The sequence below is a fragment of the Mus musculus genome, chromosome 8, assembly GCF_000001635.26.
Source record: "Mus musculus strain C57BL/6J chromosome 8, GRCm38.p6 C57BL/6J".
In the NCBI taxonomy this organism is placed as follows: Eukaryota; Metazoa; Chordata; class Mammalia; order Rodentia; family Muridae; genus Mus; species Mus musculus.
In genome coordinates, this window is record NC_000074.6 from 13,269,962 (window position 1) to 13,285,098 (window position 15,137).

Below are 15,137 nucleotides of genomic sequence, written 5' to 3' on the forward strand. Positions count from 1 at the left end.
AGAGTGGCTACTGTTCAGGCCCACATTCTGACTCTTTACCAACATCCCTGGCAACAGTCAAATATCTAATGTCACCAGGATCTTGTGGCCAATGCCTGGGTCTGCAGACATATTGCCTCAAGAACCCATGGCCTCCTTACTCTACCAGGAGGGCTTTGCAAGAGCTTTCCAGGGTAGGCACTGCCTGGCCATAGGTGGCCCAGCAGAAGAGCATGTGTCATCGCCAAGGCTGGTCTCTAAGCAGGGCAGACGGGCTGCAGAGACAATGCAGTGCTCACAAGGGTTGATGACTACAAGTCCCAGCGCCCACATGGCAGCTGAGAGCTGTCTGTAACTCCAGGTCCAAGAGGACGTGACACCCTCAACTGGCTTCCTGGGCACAGCACCAATGTGACTCAGATATCCCCGCAGGCAAATCACCCAAACATATGAAACAAACATGCATAACTCTCAAAACAATCGAAAAACAAAAGGGGCAGAATGCAGGAACACTGCCCCCTCCTTCCTTCCCTCAACACACAGGCTTCGCAGGTTTCTTCCTTGTGCACTTAGGCACAAGGACCAGGCCCTGCAGAGACAAGGTCACGGATGTTCGTTCGCCTCATTCACCTCTTGCGGCGCCTGGCCTGACTCGCGGGTGTGGGATGGCAGCACCTGCCTCACTGGTCTCATTTCTTACCTGAATCTCTCTTGGTTTCCGTGCTGGCTGAGACTGCAATCCGCCACCACAGCACATCCCTAACCCTGGCATCTTCTGAATGTGGATCAATACCTGAGTGTTTTCCCAGCAGCTCTCTGACAGGAAGTGATGACATTTCTACCTTTTGAAATGAAATCCCGGTGCATCTATTCAGACAAGTTTCTAAACGCAGCCATGAAGGAAGGTTGGCCTGTCTGGCTCCTGAAGCACTCGGTCTGACTTATGAGGCGCTGTGACTTCAGGGGAGAAGGCCACTACACAGGCAGGCCAGCCTGGAGGAGAGGGAAGCTGAGTCGTGGCCCTGTACACCAACATGAAAACATCCACACAAGAGAAAACAAACAAGAAGCAGAAAGCAACCCTGCAACCCCAAGAGACGGCTGCTTGGCTGCACGAGTCTCTTGACCTGCACCAGGCTGGAGGAGAAGGAAGGGAGATGGCAAAGACCACAGGGGGTGGGGGGTGGGGGTATAGAGTTGATATTATGCTTAGGAAGAAATGAGACAGAAATAAGCCCCACCCCATAAATCAAACCCTCAAGCTGAAACTCTGAGATGTGTACATGTGTAGTCAACCACAAGAGGAATTGCACAGCTCCAAGGAGTTGTGCTGCAGTGCCATGCACAGTGGAGCTGTTCCGAGGCGTAGCTGGAGCAATCACCACGCAGAGAACAAGTCCCAAACATTCACACTGGCAGCTCTGAGCCACAGCATGAAACACAAACTAGCTCCAGGTTGAAGGATTTAAATTTCAAAGCCAAAAGATATGATCAATAGGTGTTTCCAGTTACATGGAGAGAAAGTAGAAGAAACCAAAACGGAGACCACGTCACCACAGCTCTGTGTGCTGGAGCCACACTGATTTTGTCCTGGTAGGACGTGACTCAGGTCTGGCACCCCGAAACTGAAACCGGGAGGTGATACTCACCTAAGCCCTTCTGCCCAGGGTTCTTAGCGAAGGTGAAGGTAAACTGGTAAAGGTCCTTGAACTTGGCTGGGTCCTTAAGCTCTTGCTCCAGTCTGGGGAGAAGAGCTTTCAGCCTCTCGGTGCTATCACACCTGCAACAAGAGAAGGACTCGTTACCTGGGATCTGCCTTTCCACCACTCCTTCTTCACTTACAGAGGCCTCATCTCCCAGGTTCCCTTGCAAATGCTGGTAAGATCTTGTAGCTATCGAGCTGTGAAAGCACGCAAGCCACTGTGTGCACGCTGACTGTATGAAAGGAAGGCATAATACCTCTCCTGGGCATATACCCAGAAGAAGTTTCAACTGGTAATAAGAACACATGCTCCAGCATGTTCATAGCAGCCTTATTTATAATAGCCAGAAGCTGGAAAGAACCCAGATGTCCCTCAACAGAAGAATGGATACAGAAAATGGACTGAGTAGTACACAATGGAGTACTACTCAGCTATTAAAAACAATGGATTTATGAAGTTCTTGGACAAATGGATGTATCTGGAGGGTATCATCCTGAGTGAGGTAACCCAGTCGCAAAAGAAGTCATTAGATATGCACTCACTGATAAGTGGATATTAGCCCAGAAACATAGAACACCCAAGATACAATTTGCAAAACACAAGAAAATCCTTAGAATAGGGAACAAAATACCCATGAAAGGAGTTACAGAGACAAAGTTTGGAGCTAAGATAAAAGGATGGACTATCCAGAGACTACCCCACCCAGGGATCCATCCCATAATCAGCCACCAAACCCAGATACTATTGCATATACCAGAAAGATTTTGCTGAAGGGACCCTGTTATAGCTGTCTTGTATGAGGCTATGCCAGTGCCTGGCAAACACAGAAGTGGATGCTCACAGTCATCTATAAGAAGGAACACAGGGCCCCCAATGGAGAAGCTAGAGAAAGCACTCAAGGAGCTGAAGGGGTCTGCAACCCTATAGGTGGAACAACAATATGAGCTAACCAGTACCCCCAGAGCTCATATCTCTAGCTGCATTTGTAGCAGAAGATGGCCTAGTCGGCCATCACAGGGAAGAGAGGTCCCTTGGTATTGCAAACTTTATATGCCCCAGTACAGGGAAATGCCAGGGCCAAGAAGTGGGAGTGGGTGGGTAGGGGAGCAGGGCGAAAGGAGGGTATAGAGAACTTTCAGGATAGCATTTGAAATGTATATAAAGAAAATATCTAATAATAATTTTTAAAAAAAGAAAGGAAGGAAGGAAGGAAGGCAGGTAGGCAGGCAGGCATGTGCTATTAAGTTTGTGCAGCTCTGTCCAAGTAAGGTGGCTCTGTGACAAGATGGAGAGTCTGTGTTTGTGCAGTGAGCACAGACCTAGGCCGTTGGCACTGCTGTGCTTAATGTTCGGGACTTAGGAAACCTTGCTGCTTAAGCACTTAGGGGCCTCTTCATTGGTGCAACTTCAAGTTTGAAGTAGCTCGGTGTTACAAAACCTGTTCTTTTCACTTAGGTTTTTTTGAACTGGAGTCGCTCTGTGTACTTCTGGCTGCTCTGGAACTGTGTAGACCAGGAGAGCTTTGAACTCAGAGAGATCCACCTGCCTGTGCATTCTAAGCGCTGGGGTTAAAGGTGTGTCCAGGTAGTATTGTTTTAAAAATAGATTTTCCTCCAAAAAGGCAATCACATTTAAAAACCTAGTCAGCCTGGACTTGGTGTGACTCAGAGGTGTTTACTTCCTGTCTATAGGCCCTGGACTCCATCCCTAGCTCTGTAAACTAGGACAAAAAGCTCCCCTACCAAGAAACCCCCAAACACCTCAGCAAAAATATTCGTTGTTCTTTAAGACAAAAATGTGAGAAGGTGAAAATGAAATTGGTGTCTTCTGCTTCAACTGCCCAACAGGGCACAGAGAAGGACAGTTCCCAAGCACTGTCCAAGGGGAGTCAAACTAAGGAGACCAGAGCAACTGGAGACAGTTGTAGACTTCCAGACGGCCTGCCACTCCTAGCCTTATGGACTGTGGATAGGATGTGGCACAGCTGCAGCTAACCGTTGGTGAAGCAGGTACCACCCACAATAGGGGTAACACCTAGGCAGTAGGCACCAGGCCCATGGAGGCCCAGAGAGGCAGGGCCAGCCAGTTCCACTGATTTTCTGTCTCTCTCTCCCACCTTGATGGCATTCCTGCATCCGAGCTTGATGTAAATGTGAATTCATGCTATTTTGTGCCTGGTCTTTAGACCTACATTATGTGTGTGAGGTTCATCCTGTGGTGTGTGCAGATACAAGCCAGTCAGTGCTTTTGTTACAGGAACCTTTCACACACACACACACACACATATATAATTCATAAATACTTTATAGGACATACTGATGGCAAGTATGTTGACTGTATGTAGTTTTCTCATCACAATTAACACCGTTAGCATTTCTACACACATGGCCTAAGCACGCATGAACATAAGGCAGGAATGTGTTGCTGGGAGCAGCAGCTCTTGGGTGGGTGCCAGTGCAGGTAAAATGTGGTAACTGTGTGACTACACACCATGGCTTCCAGGCCTATCCCATTGCTTGCTGCTCTGATTTATTACATCCTCAAGACTCTGACTCACAGCACATCTCACCCAAGCTTCTGTGAAGAACGAGCCCACCTCTTGTTTACTTTCCAATGAGGTTTTCATCATTTGTCAAGTCCTTTAAGAGGTAAGGTATAAGCCCCTGTCAGTGGTATTTTCACTCTATGCTCACCTAGAATGTACCCTGCCTTTCTACTTTCTTTATGTTTTGTATGTCAACTTGACACAAGCTGGAGTTATCACAGAGAAAGGAGCCTCAGTTGAGGAAATGCCTCCGTGAGATCCAGCTGTAAGGCATTTTCTCAATTAGTGATCAAGGGTGGGAGGGCCCATTGTGGGTGGTACCATCCCTGGCTTGTAGTCCTGGGTTCTATAAGAAAACAAGCTGAGCAAGCCAGGGGAAGCAAGCCAGTAAGTCACATCCCTCCATGGCTCTGCATCAGCTCCTGCTTCCTGACCTGCTTGGGTTCCAGTCCTGACTTCCTTGGTGATGAACAGCAGTATGGAAGTATAAGCTGAATAAACCTTTTCCTCCCCAACTTGCTTCTTGGTCATGTTTGTGCAGGAATAGAAACCTGACTAAGACAATGATGAAGAGTTAGGTTTTGTTGTTGTGGTTTTGTTCTGTTTGTTTTTCTTTTGCATAAACACTCTAAAAAAATTCCTTCCTTTAACATACTGATTTGGTAGCCGGGCATGGTGGCTCACACCTTTAATCCCAGCACTTGGGAGGCAGAGGCAGGCGGATTTCTGAGTTCGAGGCCAGCCTGGTGTACAAAGTGAGTTCCGGGACAGCCAGGGATATACAGAGAAACCCTGTCTCGAAAAACCAAAAACAAACAAACAAGCAGAAAAACATACTGATTTGGTGGCATTTTAAAACTTACCCTTTTGCATGTTCATGAAGTTATTTTCTACATTACTTACCAGAGGTTAAATGCTTTTAGCATTGAGAACTACAATCCTCTTGAAACTTATTTTCATAGATTGTAATGGGGATCAAAGTTAAACCGACTTGGCAATCACCTTCCTTCTATGAAGCTCTCTGGCAGAGGCTGTTTAAAACTTAGGATTTCCTTCCATTAAAAGTTTGGTAAGCCAAAGTGTGGACACTTTACCCTTTCTTAGAAATGGGAACAAAACACCCATGGAAGGAGTTACAGAGACAAAATTTGGAGCTGTGACGAAAGGATGGACCATCTAGTGATTGCCATATGCAGGGATCCATCCCATAATCAGCTTCCAAACGCTGACACCATTGCATACACTAGCAAGATTTTGCTGAAAGGACCCAGATAGAGCTGTCTCTTGTGAGACTATGCCAGGGCCTAGCAAACACAGAAGTGGATGATCACAGTCAGCTATTGGATGGGTCACACGGCCCCCAATGGAGGAGCTAGAGAAATTACCCAAGGAGCTAAAGGGAACTGCAACCCTATAGGTGGAACAACAATATGAACTAACCAGTACCTGGGAGCTCTTGTCTTTAGCTGCATATGTATCAAAAGATGGCCTAGTCGGCCATCACTGCAAAGAGAGGCCCATTGGACTTGCAAACTTTATATGCCCCAGTACAGGGGAACGCCAGGGCCAAAAAGGGGGAGTGGGTGGGTAGGGGATTGGGGGGGTGGGTATGGGGGACCTTTGGGATAGCATTGAAAATGTAAACGAGGAAAATACCTAATTAAAAAAAAAAGTTTGGTAAGTGCCGGGTGTGGTGGCACACGCCTTTAATCCCAGCACTTGGGAGGCAGAGGCAGGCGGATTTCTGGGTTTGAGGCCAGCTTGGTCTACAGAGTGAGTTCCAGGACAGCCAGGGCTACACAGAGAAACCCTGTGTCAAAAAAACAAAAAACAACAACAACAACAACAAAAAAAGTTTGGTAAGTGAAGACATCCCAAGTTTTCTCTTTGAAAGTGTAAATAATAGACTCTGGTGACAAGAATGAGAATGTCACCAGGAGGCTGACATGTTTGAAGACTTGGTTCCCAACCAGTGGAACTGCTTGGGAAGGACTAGAGGGTCTGCTTTGTTGGAGGAGGAGGACCACCCAGGGTGCAGATTCTGGCCACTCCCTCTACCTCTCTGCTTCCAATCTGCTGATTAAGATATGAGCTCCCAACAGTTCCTGCCCTCATGAACACTGACCCTGATTCTAAGCCCCTAATTAAACAAACACTTCCTTTTATATGTTGCTTTGATCATGGTATGTCTCATGCAGCCATAGAAAAGTAAGACACAGGTTTAAAAAGTATCATGAAATCACTGCAGTTTCTTATTGCCTTCCATGTCAGTTTTCAGCAAGCTGTATTTGGGGGGTGGGGGGTGGAGACAGGGTTTCTCTGTGTAGCCCTGGCTGTCCTGGAACTCACTTTGTAGATCAGGCTGGCCTTGAACTTGGAAATCCACTTGCCTCTGCCTCCCAAGTGCTGGAATTAAAGGCATGTGCTACCACTGCCCGGCAGTAAGCTGTATTTTAAAAACCATTTCTCTATACAAACAGGCTGTTAAGTTTCCTGGCATAACTTTGCATGTAATAACTCACTTTTGAGTTCTGCAATGAGGTCTGCCACTCTTGATGTTATTTGATTTTCTGTATCTAAAGCAACAAGCAGCTTTACCAGTTTTTCCTTTTAATAGCTTCTGCTAAATTATTGGCATTTGTTTGGCCGTTGTTTGGTTTTTTTTTGAGACAGGTTCTCACTGTGCAGCTCTGGCTGGCCTGGAACCCACTTGCATAGAGAACAGGCTAGCCTCAAACTCAGAGATCTATTTGCCTTTGCCTCCCTGGGATTACAGGTGTTCATCACCACGCCTGGTTAAATTACTGTTCACCCTGCCCCTTTAAATTCCTTCTGTCTGCACTGGTGATTTGCTGTCCTGCTTTCTGTCCTTTCCTCTTGCTGATCCTCCTCCTCATCTCCAGGGGCTGGAAATGAAAGCCAGAGCTTATCGGTTCTATTCTGTCACCACTACCCTACCTACCTAGCTCTATTTTTCTGTTAGGGATGGGTGGATATTGTGATGGCTAGTTTCATGTCAACTTGACCAACGCTAGAGTCATTTGGAAAGAGGAACTGTTAGTTGAGAAAATAACTTCCTAAGTCTGGCCTACAGGCAAGTCTGTGGGGTAAGGTCTTGATTAGTGATTGATGTGGGGAGTGAGGCAGTGGGCAGCCTCCTCCGTGGGTGGCCTCGGCCTGCAGGTGCCTGCCCTGCTTGAGTTGCTGTTCCAACTTTCCTGTTCCCTGGAGGTGTATGGTGAAATAAACCCTCCCCAAGTTGCTTTGGGTCATGCTGTTTCATTGCAGCAACAGAGACCCTAACCAAGACAAATAACTTTACTACTTGCTCTCCTTTTCTTCCTTCCTTAGCATTTAATAAGCAGAATTCTACAAGGGTTTAATGCCAGCACTTTCTTCACCACTGTGGTGGTTAATTTTTATGTCAACTCCACACAAGCTAAAGGCATCTGAGAGGAGGGAGCCTCCGCTGAGCAAATGGCTCTGCAAGGCCGGGCTGGGGGCAAGCCTGCAGGGAGGGGTTTCTTACTTAGAAACAACTTTCCTGGTCTTCAGTTTTCCAGCAACTTAAACAATTGATTCCAGAGCATCATCAGTGAGAGCGAGTGTTAGAATATCAGCAAGTGGAGCAAGTTGGCCTTTATCCCACCTCTCAGAGCAGGCCAATAAGTTTAGCAATTAGAAGGTATTTTTGTAGGGGGTTTTCATTTACCTCTCTGCCACATCTGTTAAATGAGCAATATCTTAAGTGTAGGTAAAAGAGGGAAACAAAAACCACAATAATATTTTACTGGTATTTAATGCAGCAACATGACACATTATACACCTGGTATGAAATAATGAGTGGTTAAAAACTTTACCCTGATATTCACTGTTAATTCTAATTTGAAAGAATCTGTTTACATGTGTTAAGCTTTATCTTTGCTAATTTAAGTTATATGTATGCATGTGTATGTGCATATATACACACGTGTATATATGCATATGTATGCAGACACCTGAGGACGTCAAAGGATCCCCTGGAGCTGCAGTTACGAGCAGCAGCTGGCAGCAGCCTGCCATGGGTGCTGAGAACTGACCCCGAGGCCCTCTGAGAACACTGCAGGTTCCTAACCACTGAACCATCTCCTCTGCCCCACTGGAAGGAATTTTTAAGTTTATAGGATGAGAAGAATTACCGTGAATAAAGGCGTAGAGAAAACCCTGAATATGGAAGGAAGGCAAAGCATTTAATACACGCATATGAAATTCCTATTTATAAGTCATTGAAAAAATTGCTCCAACTATTTTTCCCTCTGAAGAGTTTAAGTTGAGAATAAGTCACTTACCCCAGCTCCGTCATGCCATCCACAAATTCCTTTTTGCTAAATTCACATTGAGTGGCGGCCCTGAACTTCCACGCTATGACCAAAACGCTGATACTGGCGGGGTCCAGACTCAGGTCATCACAGAACTGCTGAATCCCATCGATTCCAATTTTGTTTTCGTCCTGTGGGTCTGTTGTTAAGATTGGGGGGAGGAGGGGTATCATACCACATTGAAAAGCAATCCTCAAGCACCTTGTTAGAATCACACTACTCCTACACAGATCTAGCAAGTATTTCGGCCACACCAATCAATGAACAACCATGTTCTATTAAGTATAAAACAGATATAGATCATTACGAATCTATTCAGAAAAGTTTCTGGATTTTAGGGAAAGAAAAAACATGGAAACTCTTGTGAAAGGATGTTGTCCTGAAGAGTCAAGGGCTGGGCGCACAAGCTCAGCAGAGAAGGGCGTCGTGGTGTGCTCGAGGCTCTGGGTTCAAGCATCAACACCAGAGGTAAAGCAAAGCCAAGACTGCAGTTAATGTCTCGCTGAGCACAAGAAGTCACAGAAGGCTTGCTTCACGCGCACACAGACGTGGGTTTATCTAGAGCTCTGATGCGGGACAGCAGTGCAAAGGAAAGAGAATTCTTACAGTTCTGCCAAAGCAAAAGTGATTGACTGCTTTCTTTTGAAGTAATTTCACTTGCCAGCTCTAATACTGTGGGACAGTAATTATTTTTCAAATTCAGTTAGCTTATGCACACACATTTAGCTGCTTAGAGATTCATACTCCCTACCTCATATGTCTAGTTTAGAAATAAAAGAACTCAGAATCTGTCTACCAGAAAATAAAACAATAAAGTGTTTTAAAGGCACTTCTGCAAAATCTCAAAAAACTAGATCTTGGGCTGGAGAGATGGCTCACCGGTTAAGAGCACTGACTACTCTTCCAGAAGTCTTGAGTTCAATTCCCAGCAACCACATGGTGGCTCACAACCATCTGTAATGGGGTCCGATGCCCTCTTCTGGTGTCACAATACATCACCAAGGTACCTTTGTGAATTCCACTGGCTTAAAGATACAAATGAAAACACCTGTAACTCCTTTGCTGAAATAGTGACTGCGCTACACAGAGAACTTACCTTTGGCTACTAAAGTATTATACACAACACTATTTTCATATATGATGGTAGAAATGTGTGCTGTTTATGTGGTGCATGTGTGTTGATGCACATGCCTGTGTACACATGCATAGAGGCTCAAGGTCAACCTGAAGTATTTTCCCCCATTTCTCTCCATGGTATTATTTTCAAATGTTTTCTTTTCTTTTCTTTTCTTTTTTTTTTTGGTTTTTCAAGACAGGGTTTCTCTGTATAGTCTTGGCTGTCCTGGAACTCACTTTGTAGACGAGGCTGGCCTCAAACTCAGAAATCCACCTGCCTCTGCTGGGATTAAAGGCGTGCGCCACTATGCCCGGCTATGTTTTCTTTATTTTATGTATATGAATGTTTTGTTTCTCTGTATTAAACCACAAGTATGCCTGTTGCCAGTAGGAGCCAGATAAGGGTACCAGTTCCTCTGGAACTGAAGTTACCAAGGGTTGTGAGCCACCACACAGATGCTGGGAACCAAACCCTGGTCTTCCATAAGAGCAGTAAGTGCTCTTCTGTGCTCAGCCAGTTTTCCGGCCTCACCGTCTTATATTTTGAGACAGGATCTATCACGGAGCCTGGAGCTGGATGTTGTGGCTTTGCTGGCTGGCCAGTGACCCCTGGAATCCATCCATGTCTACTCTCCTTGGAGTGGAGGTGCTGGCGTGTCAGCGGTTGGTTTTTATGTGGGTGCTGGGGTTCTGAACTCGGGTCCTCATGCTGTACCACAAGTGCTTTACTCACTGAGCCGTCCCTTCAGCCTACTACTCTACTATAAACAACGCACATGTTGTCTTCTGAGACAGGGTTTTGCTGGGTATCCCAGGTTGGTCTTGAGTTTGCAGCAACTCTCCTGTCTCAGCTCTGGAAGTGCTGGGATTATAGGTATGTACCATGGTGCCAAGGAAGGAAAACTGATGGCACAAATGAAAGAGAGAAAGCAGATATCTCTCTAACTTTATCATACTGAGAGACCCCACCATGCCTGTGGGACAAAGGCGGTTAAGGGCGTATTAACAGGTAGCACACAGCTCCAACAGTAGCCTGCAAATCGGTTCCCTCTGCATGGCACTCACTGCATGGGGAGATACGGATCCAGGGGTCAGGCAACAGCTCACTCGTTATCAGTCTTTTGATTCCCCCCTCATCTCTAGCCTTTCTGCCAGGAGGGTTCTCACAGTGGGAGGGTGGTCTGAAACTCTTGGCCTCGACCTCGCCAGCGTCGTCAGCCCCACTCTCCCACCATTCCACCCTTACCTTTGTACCTGCTGTACAGTTGCTCCAGCTTCTTCTGGTCCACACTGCTCTTCATAGACTCTCGGTGAAACGCCTCGGGGTTTTGGAAGAAACTGTCTGTGGCCTCATCTAGTTTCCACTCATTCTGTGTCAAGCAGTAGATGGCAGTCCTCTCGCTAGCCTGAGTGCATGCCATGAACTGGCGGACCTTGTCCTTCTGAGCTGATTTAAGTTTATGCTTTGGGTTGGAAAAATAAAAGTGGGAAAGCCAATGAAGCCATGTTTGCTCAGCCTGTTCTTAACATCTACGTTGTTTTGTTTGTTTGTTTGTTTTTGTCTGTTTGTTTGTTTTCGAGACAGGGTTTCTCTGTGTAGCCCTGGCTGTCCTGGAACTCACTTTGTAGACCAGGCTGGCCTGGAACTCAGAAGTCCACCTGCCTCTGCCTCCCAAGTGCTGGGATTAAAGGCGTGTGCCACCATGCCCGGCAACATCTACAGTTTTACTCTATTTTTCTGGTTGGGTGACTCCACTTTCGGAACAACAGCAAGCAAAACCCTGCTGTTCATCACTTAAGACTGCATAGTCTTCTGAAAATTGCAATGACATTTTACAGAGAATATCCTGAGGCCAGGAGTGGTGTTGCCAGAGCTGGCCTCGACACAATGAATTCTACGTTAGCCAGGGATATACTGGGAGACCTTGTTTATAAATAAATAAATAAATAAATAAATAATGAATAAATCAGCAAGTCAGCCGCAATTAATCTAGTACATGGTGGCAGAGATGTGGATCTTCAGAGGTCAGCCTGATCTACAAAGTTCTAGGCCAGCCAGGGCTACATAGTAGGTTCATCTTTTAAAAAGCAAGAAAAGAAAAACATTTTTTCTATCTATTCAGTTCCCTTTTTATAGAATATAGTTTTCCCCTTTTAAAACATTAGCACAATGTCTCAGTAATATACATCTGGACTTCTGTCAACAACACAGGGGCCTGAGGCCGTCACGGGGGCCCACCTTCAGAGCCACGAAGCTTCCATTGAGTTCAGGCTGTATGTAATAAATAAGGAGAAGGTGGACAGTTTGGAAGCACGATTGTTTTAGAGGTTTTCCTAATTTAAAAGCAGAATTGTGCCGATGGAAAGCCAATTAACTGAGAATTTCATTGGAGGCAGTAACTTAAGGACCATGGCAAGCTTGACAAAAGGTGCTTATAACAAAGTAGTAGTAGTAAGGCTGTGTTTGAGATGAGGGGGCTGTGGGTGGGCGGTGCGTAACAAACCGCCACACAACGGTGCTTAGACAGTCTACAGTGACACAGGATAGCTCTGGAGCTTTCCACACTAGCACGGCTACTTCTCTAAATAACTTGGAGAAAGTAACAGCACAAGTGACTGGCTCAGTTCTAGAAATCAAAACAGAGTCTGCCATACTCAGGTCTCTTTATTTATTTGGTAGTACTGGGGGTCACCACCGGGTCCTCATGCATGCCTGGGAAGAGCCATGCTGCGGTGCTGATGACATATCACCAGTCTTGACAGAAGGTTCATACAATAAGAAGGGAACAAGTTTTACCTAAGAGGATTACACTTAATCTTGTTCCAATGAAGATGAGAATTTATAGCAATGCTGAATAAACTTTAACTTACAGAAATGCATAATGAGCACCAATGAGCACCAAGATACAGATGAAGAACTAAAGGGGAAAAGGAGGTAAGAACAGGGTTAGAATATAAGACATGCATACCAATGGGAGCAAAAGCAGGCTCCAAGCCTCCTAGCTGCTACAGCAAAGAAGGAAATGTGATTAGGTTAGGAAAAGCTCTTGTAATAACATGTAAAAGTCTACCAATGGATAGACATAGTCCTGCGCTCCTGGCCTCAATCCTGAGGGAATGGTCCTCACATTATAAGATGTGTGCAATGCCCCCTGTAAATATGCAAATACCAACAACAAACAGAGCACATTCCAGAGTCCTAAGGCAAACATCACTGTTGACCCAGCAGGCATAAGATGATGCAGTCCAAAATACATCATGCTTGACTAGGCGCTGCAGACCCCGGGTATGAAACCTTTGGGGGCTTCCGATGAGAAGACAGACTTCCTCAGGCTCTAAATGGCACCAGTCTCATGCTTTTCTCCTCCTGAGTATGCAGGAGAGGCCTCCAGGGACACCACGATTTGTGATACCACAAGAGGATGAACACAGAAAGACTGAGACCTTCTTTAAAAAACACGGAACGCTTCATGAATTTGCAGGCTGACCTTGAACAGGGGCCACGCTAATCTCTGCATTGTTCTAATTTTAGTCTGTGCTGCTGAAGAGAGCAGAAGAACTTATCTTTTAAAATACTGGACAGTAAGATATTTTCAGATATGTAAGGCAAAAAAAAAAATGATTCACTGTTGCAAATTTTTAAAAGATCTTTGGCATTTTTATTTATTATTTTCATGTGTATGTGTGTTTTGCCAGCTATCTGTTTATGCACCATATGTGTGCAGTATCCCTGGAGGCCAGCAGAGGGTGCTGGATACACCAAGACTGGACTTCTAGAGGGTTGTGAGTTGCCGTGTGAGTATTGGGAGTCAACCCCAGGTCTTCTAGGAGAGCTGCCAGGTGCTCTTGACAGCTGACCCCACTATTACAAATTCTAAAATATGTTTACTTATACACACACTTATTCCTGGCATGGTAAATTCTGATGACCATGATTATAAGTGATTACATAAACAAAGCACTCTGCAATCCCAATTACTAAAGACACACAGGGTTCCTGAGACAAAGGCCTAGACAGTGAACACCACAGGCTACGGCCATGCAGTTTTTCACTCATGCTCAGCTCTGCAGAATAAAGCCAACAGTTTAGACACTATGAACATGCAAATAAAACATACAGGCAGCTGCTGGTTTGTTGGTTCTAATCTGCTGCCCCAGTATAGGTTCTGAAGGAATATATTCTAAATACTATTCCTTAAAACTAAACTTTTAAAAAGAATAGGCAAAGAACTCAATGTCCATTCTTAGCTAAGATCAAATTTAGTTAAATTAGGACAGATCTTATACACTCTCGTAGTCATCTGACAACTGATAGAGACAGCATCTTTTTATGAGTCTGACAATCTCCCCAAGGGAAGACTGGCATAGCCAGAAATATGTAAAAAGCCTTAAGAGAAAGGCAAATTTGCCATCCCCAAATGGCCCTCTATTAAGAATAGACAAGGCATCTTTACAGTGAAATAGCTGTTAGAGCTAGATTCAAAAGTTCTGTTATGGTTATAAAACTAATTTTGGTATACATATACAGAGTATCATTCAGTCGTAAAAAGGGATGAAGTAATGACAAAGCCACAATGTGAATCTTAAAAACACGGTGTTCACTGAAATAACCAGACACAAAGGCCATACAGTATAGAAAATGCTATATGCTATGTGTGGAATATGCAAATTCGTAGGTTAGTAGCTACCAGGGGCTGAGGGGGAGGGAGGAACTTGGAAATGCTTATGGGTACATGGTTTTCTTTGAGGTGATGAAATGTTTTGGAACTAGATGGGGTGGTGTGCACAGTACTGGGACCACACTAATCACTATAAACTTGTACCCTAAAAGAAAACTTCAGGATAGCAAGCAAGAACCTCCAGGTCTACCCACCGGATAGGTCTCTGGAGCAGCCACACTATTATTATTATTATTATTATTATTATTATTGACAAGCGTAACACCACAGAGTGCTGCAAGTCAAGACACTGTAGACATACTCCTGAAGTCAGGATGACGCCTGGGTCTGAGCCATATAACTCCTAAAGTCACCCTCCACCCCCAGTGTATGACAACTTAGCTTCACTTACTGCAAAGAGCCTACGTCATAGACACAAGTACATCAGGCACTCACCGACTTTTTGAATGACCTCTATGTTAGAGAGTGGGCAGAGGTGGAGACAGGGAAATAATCAGACCCCTCCGATATATTAAAACTGGCTTATCTATATAGGATACCCCCACCAACTGCAGACCTCAGGAGAGTACCAACATGTGCAGCAGTGTATTACACACAGGAGGAGCCAGGAGCTGGCACCACAGTCACATGGTCTGATGTTAGCCTTTACAGATTAAACATCGTATCCAGATGCTGGCTGTGGTGGTGCAGGCCTTTACTCCCAGAATTTGGGAGACAGAGGAAACTAGATCTCTGATTTGGGGATAGCCTGTCTACA

At 45.2% G+C, this 15,137-nt stretch overlaps 1 protein-coding gene and 1 pseudogene across 6 annotated transcripts in view; both read right to left on the reverse strand.

Moving 5' to 3' along the window:
- Dcun1d2 (DCN1, defective in cullin neddylation 1, domain containing 2 (S. cerevisiae)) overlaps positions 1-15,137 on the reverse strand; it is a 32,164-nt gene that overhangs the window by 13,999 nt on the left and 3,028 nt on the right. For 4 of the 6 annotated variants that reach the window (NM_001042650.1, NM_001042649.1, NM_001042651.1 and 1 more), the window contains exons 2-4: positions 10,948-11,164; positions 8,556-8,724; positions 1,629-1,759 (exon numbers count right to left, since the gene is read on the reverse strand). In NM_001042650.1, coding sequence (NP_001036115.1) covers positions 1,629-1,759; positions 8,556-8,724; positions 10,948-11,164 — 517 coding nt within the window. Of the gene's footprint in view, positions 1-1,628; positions 1,760-8,555; positions 8,725-10,947; positions 11,165-12,572; positions 12,620-15,137 lie in introns of all 6 variants that reach the window. The other 2 variants (XM_006508684.2, XM_030243217.1) reach the window with 2 other exon arrangements.
- On the reverse strand, positions 13,154-13,253 carry Gm25014 (annotated as a pseudogene).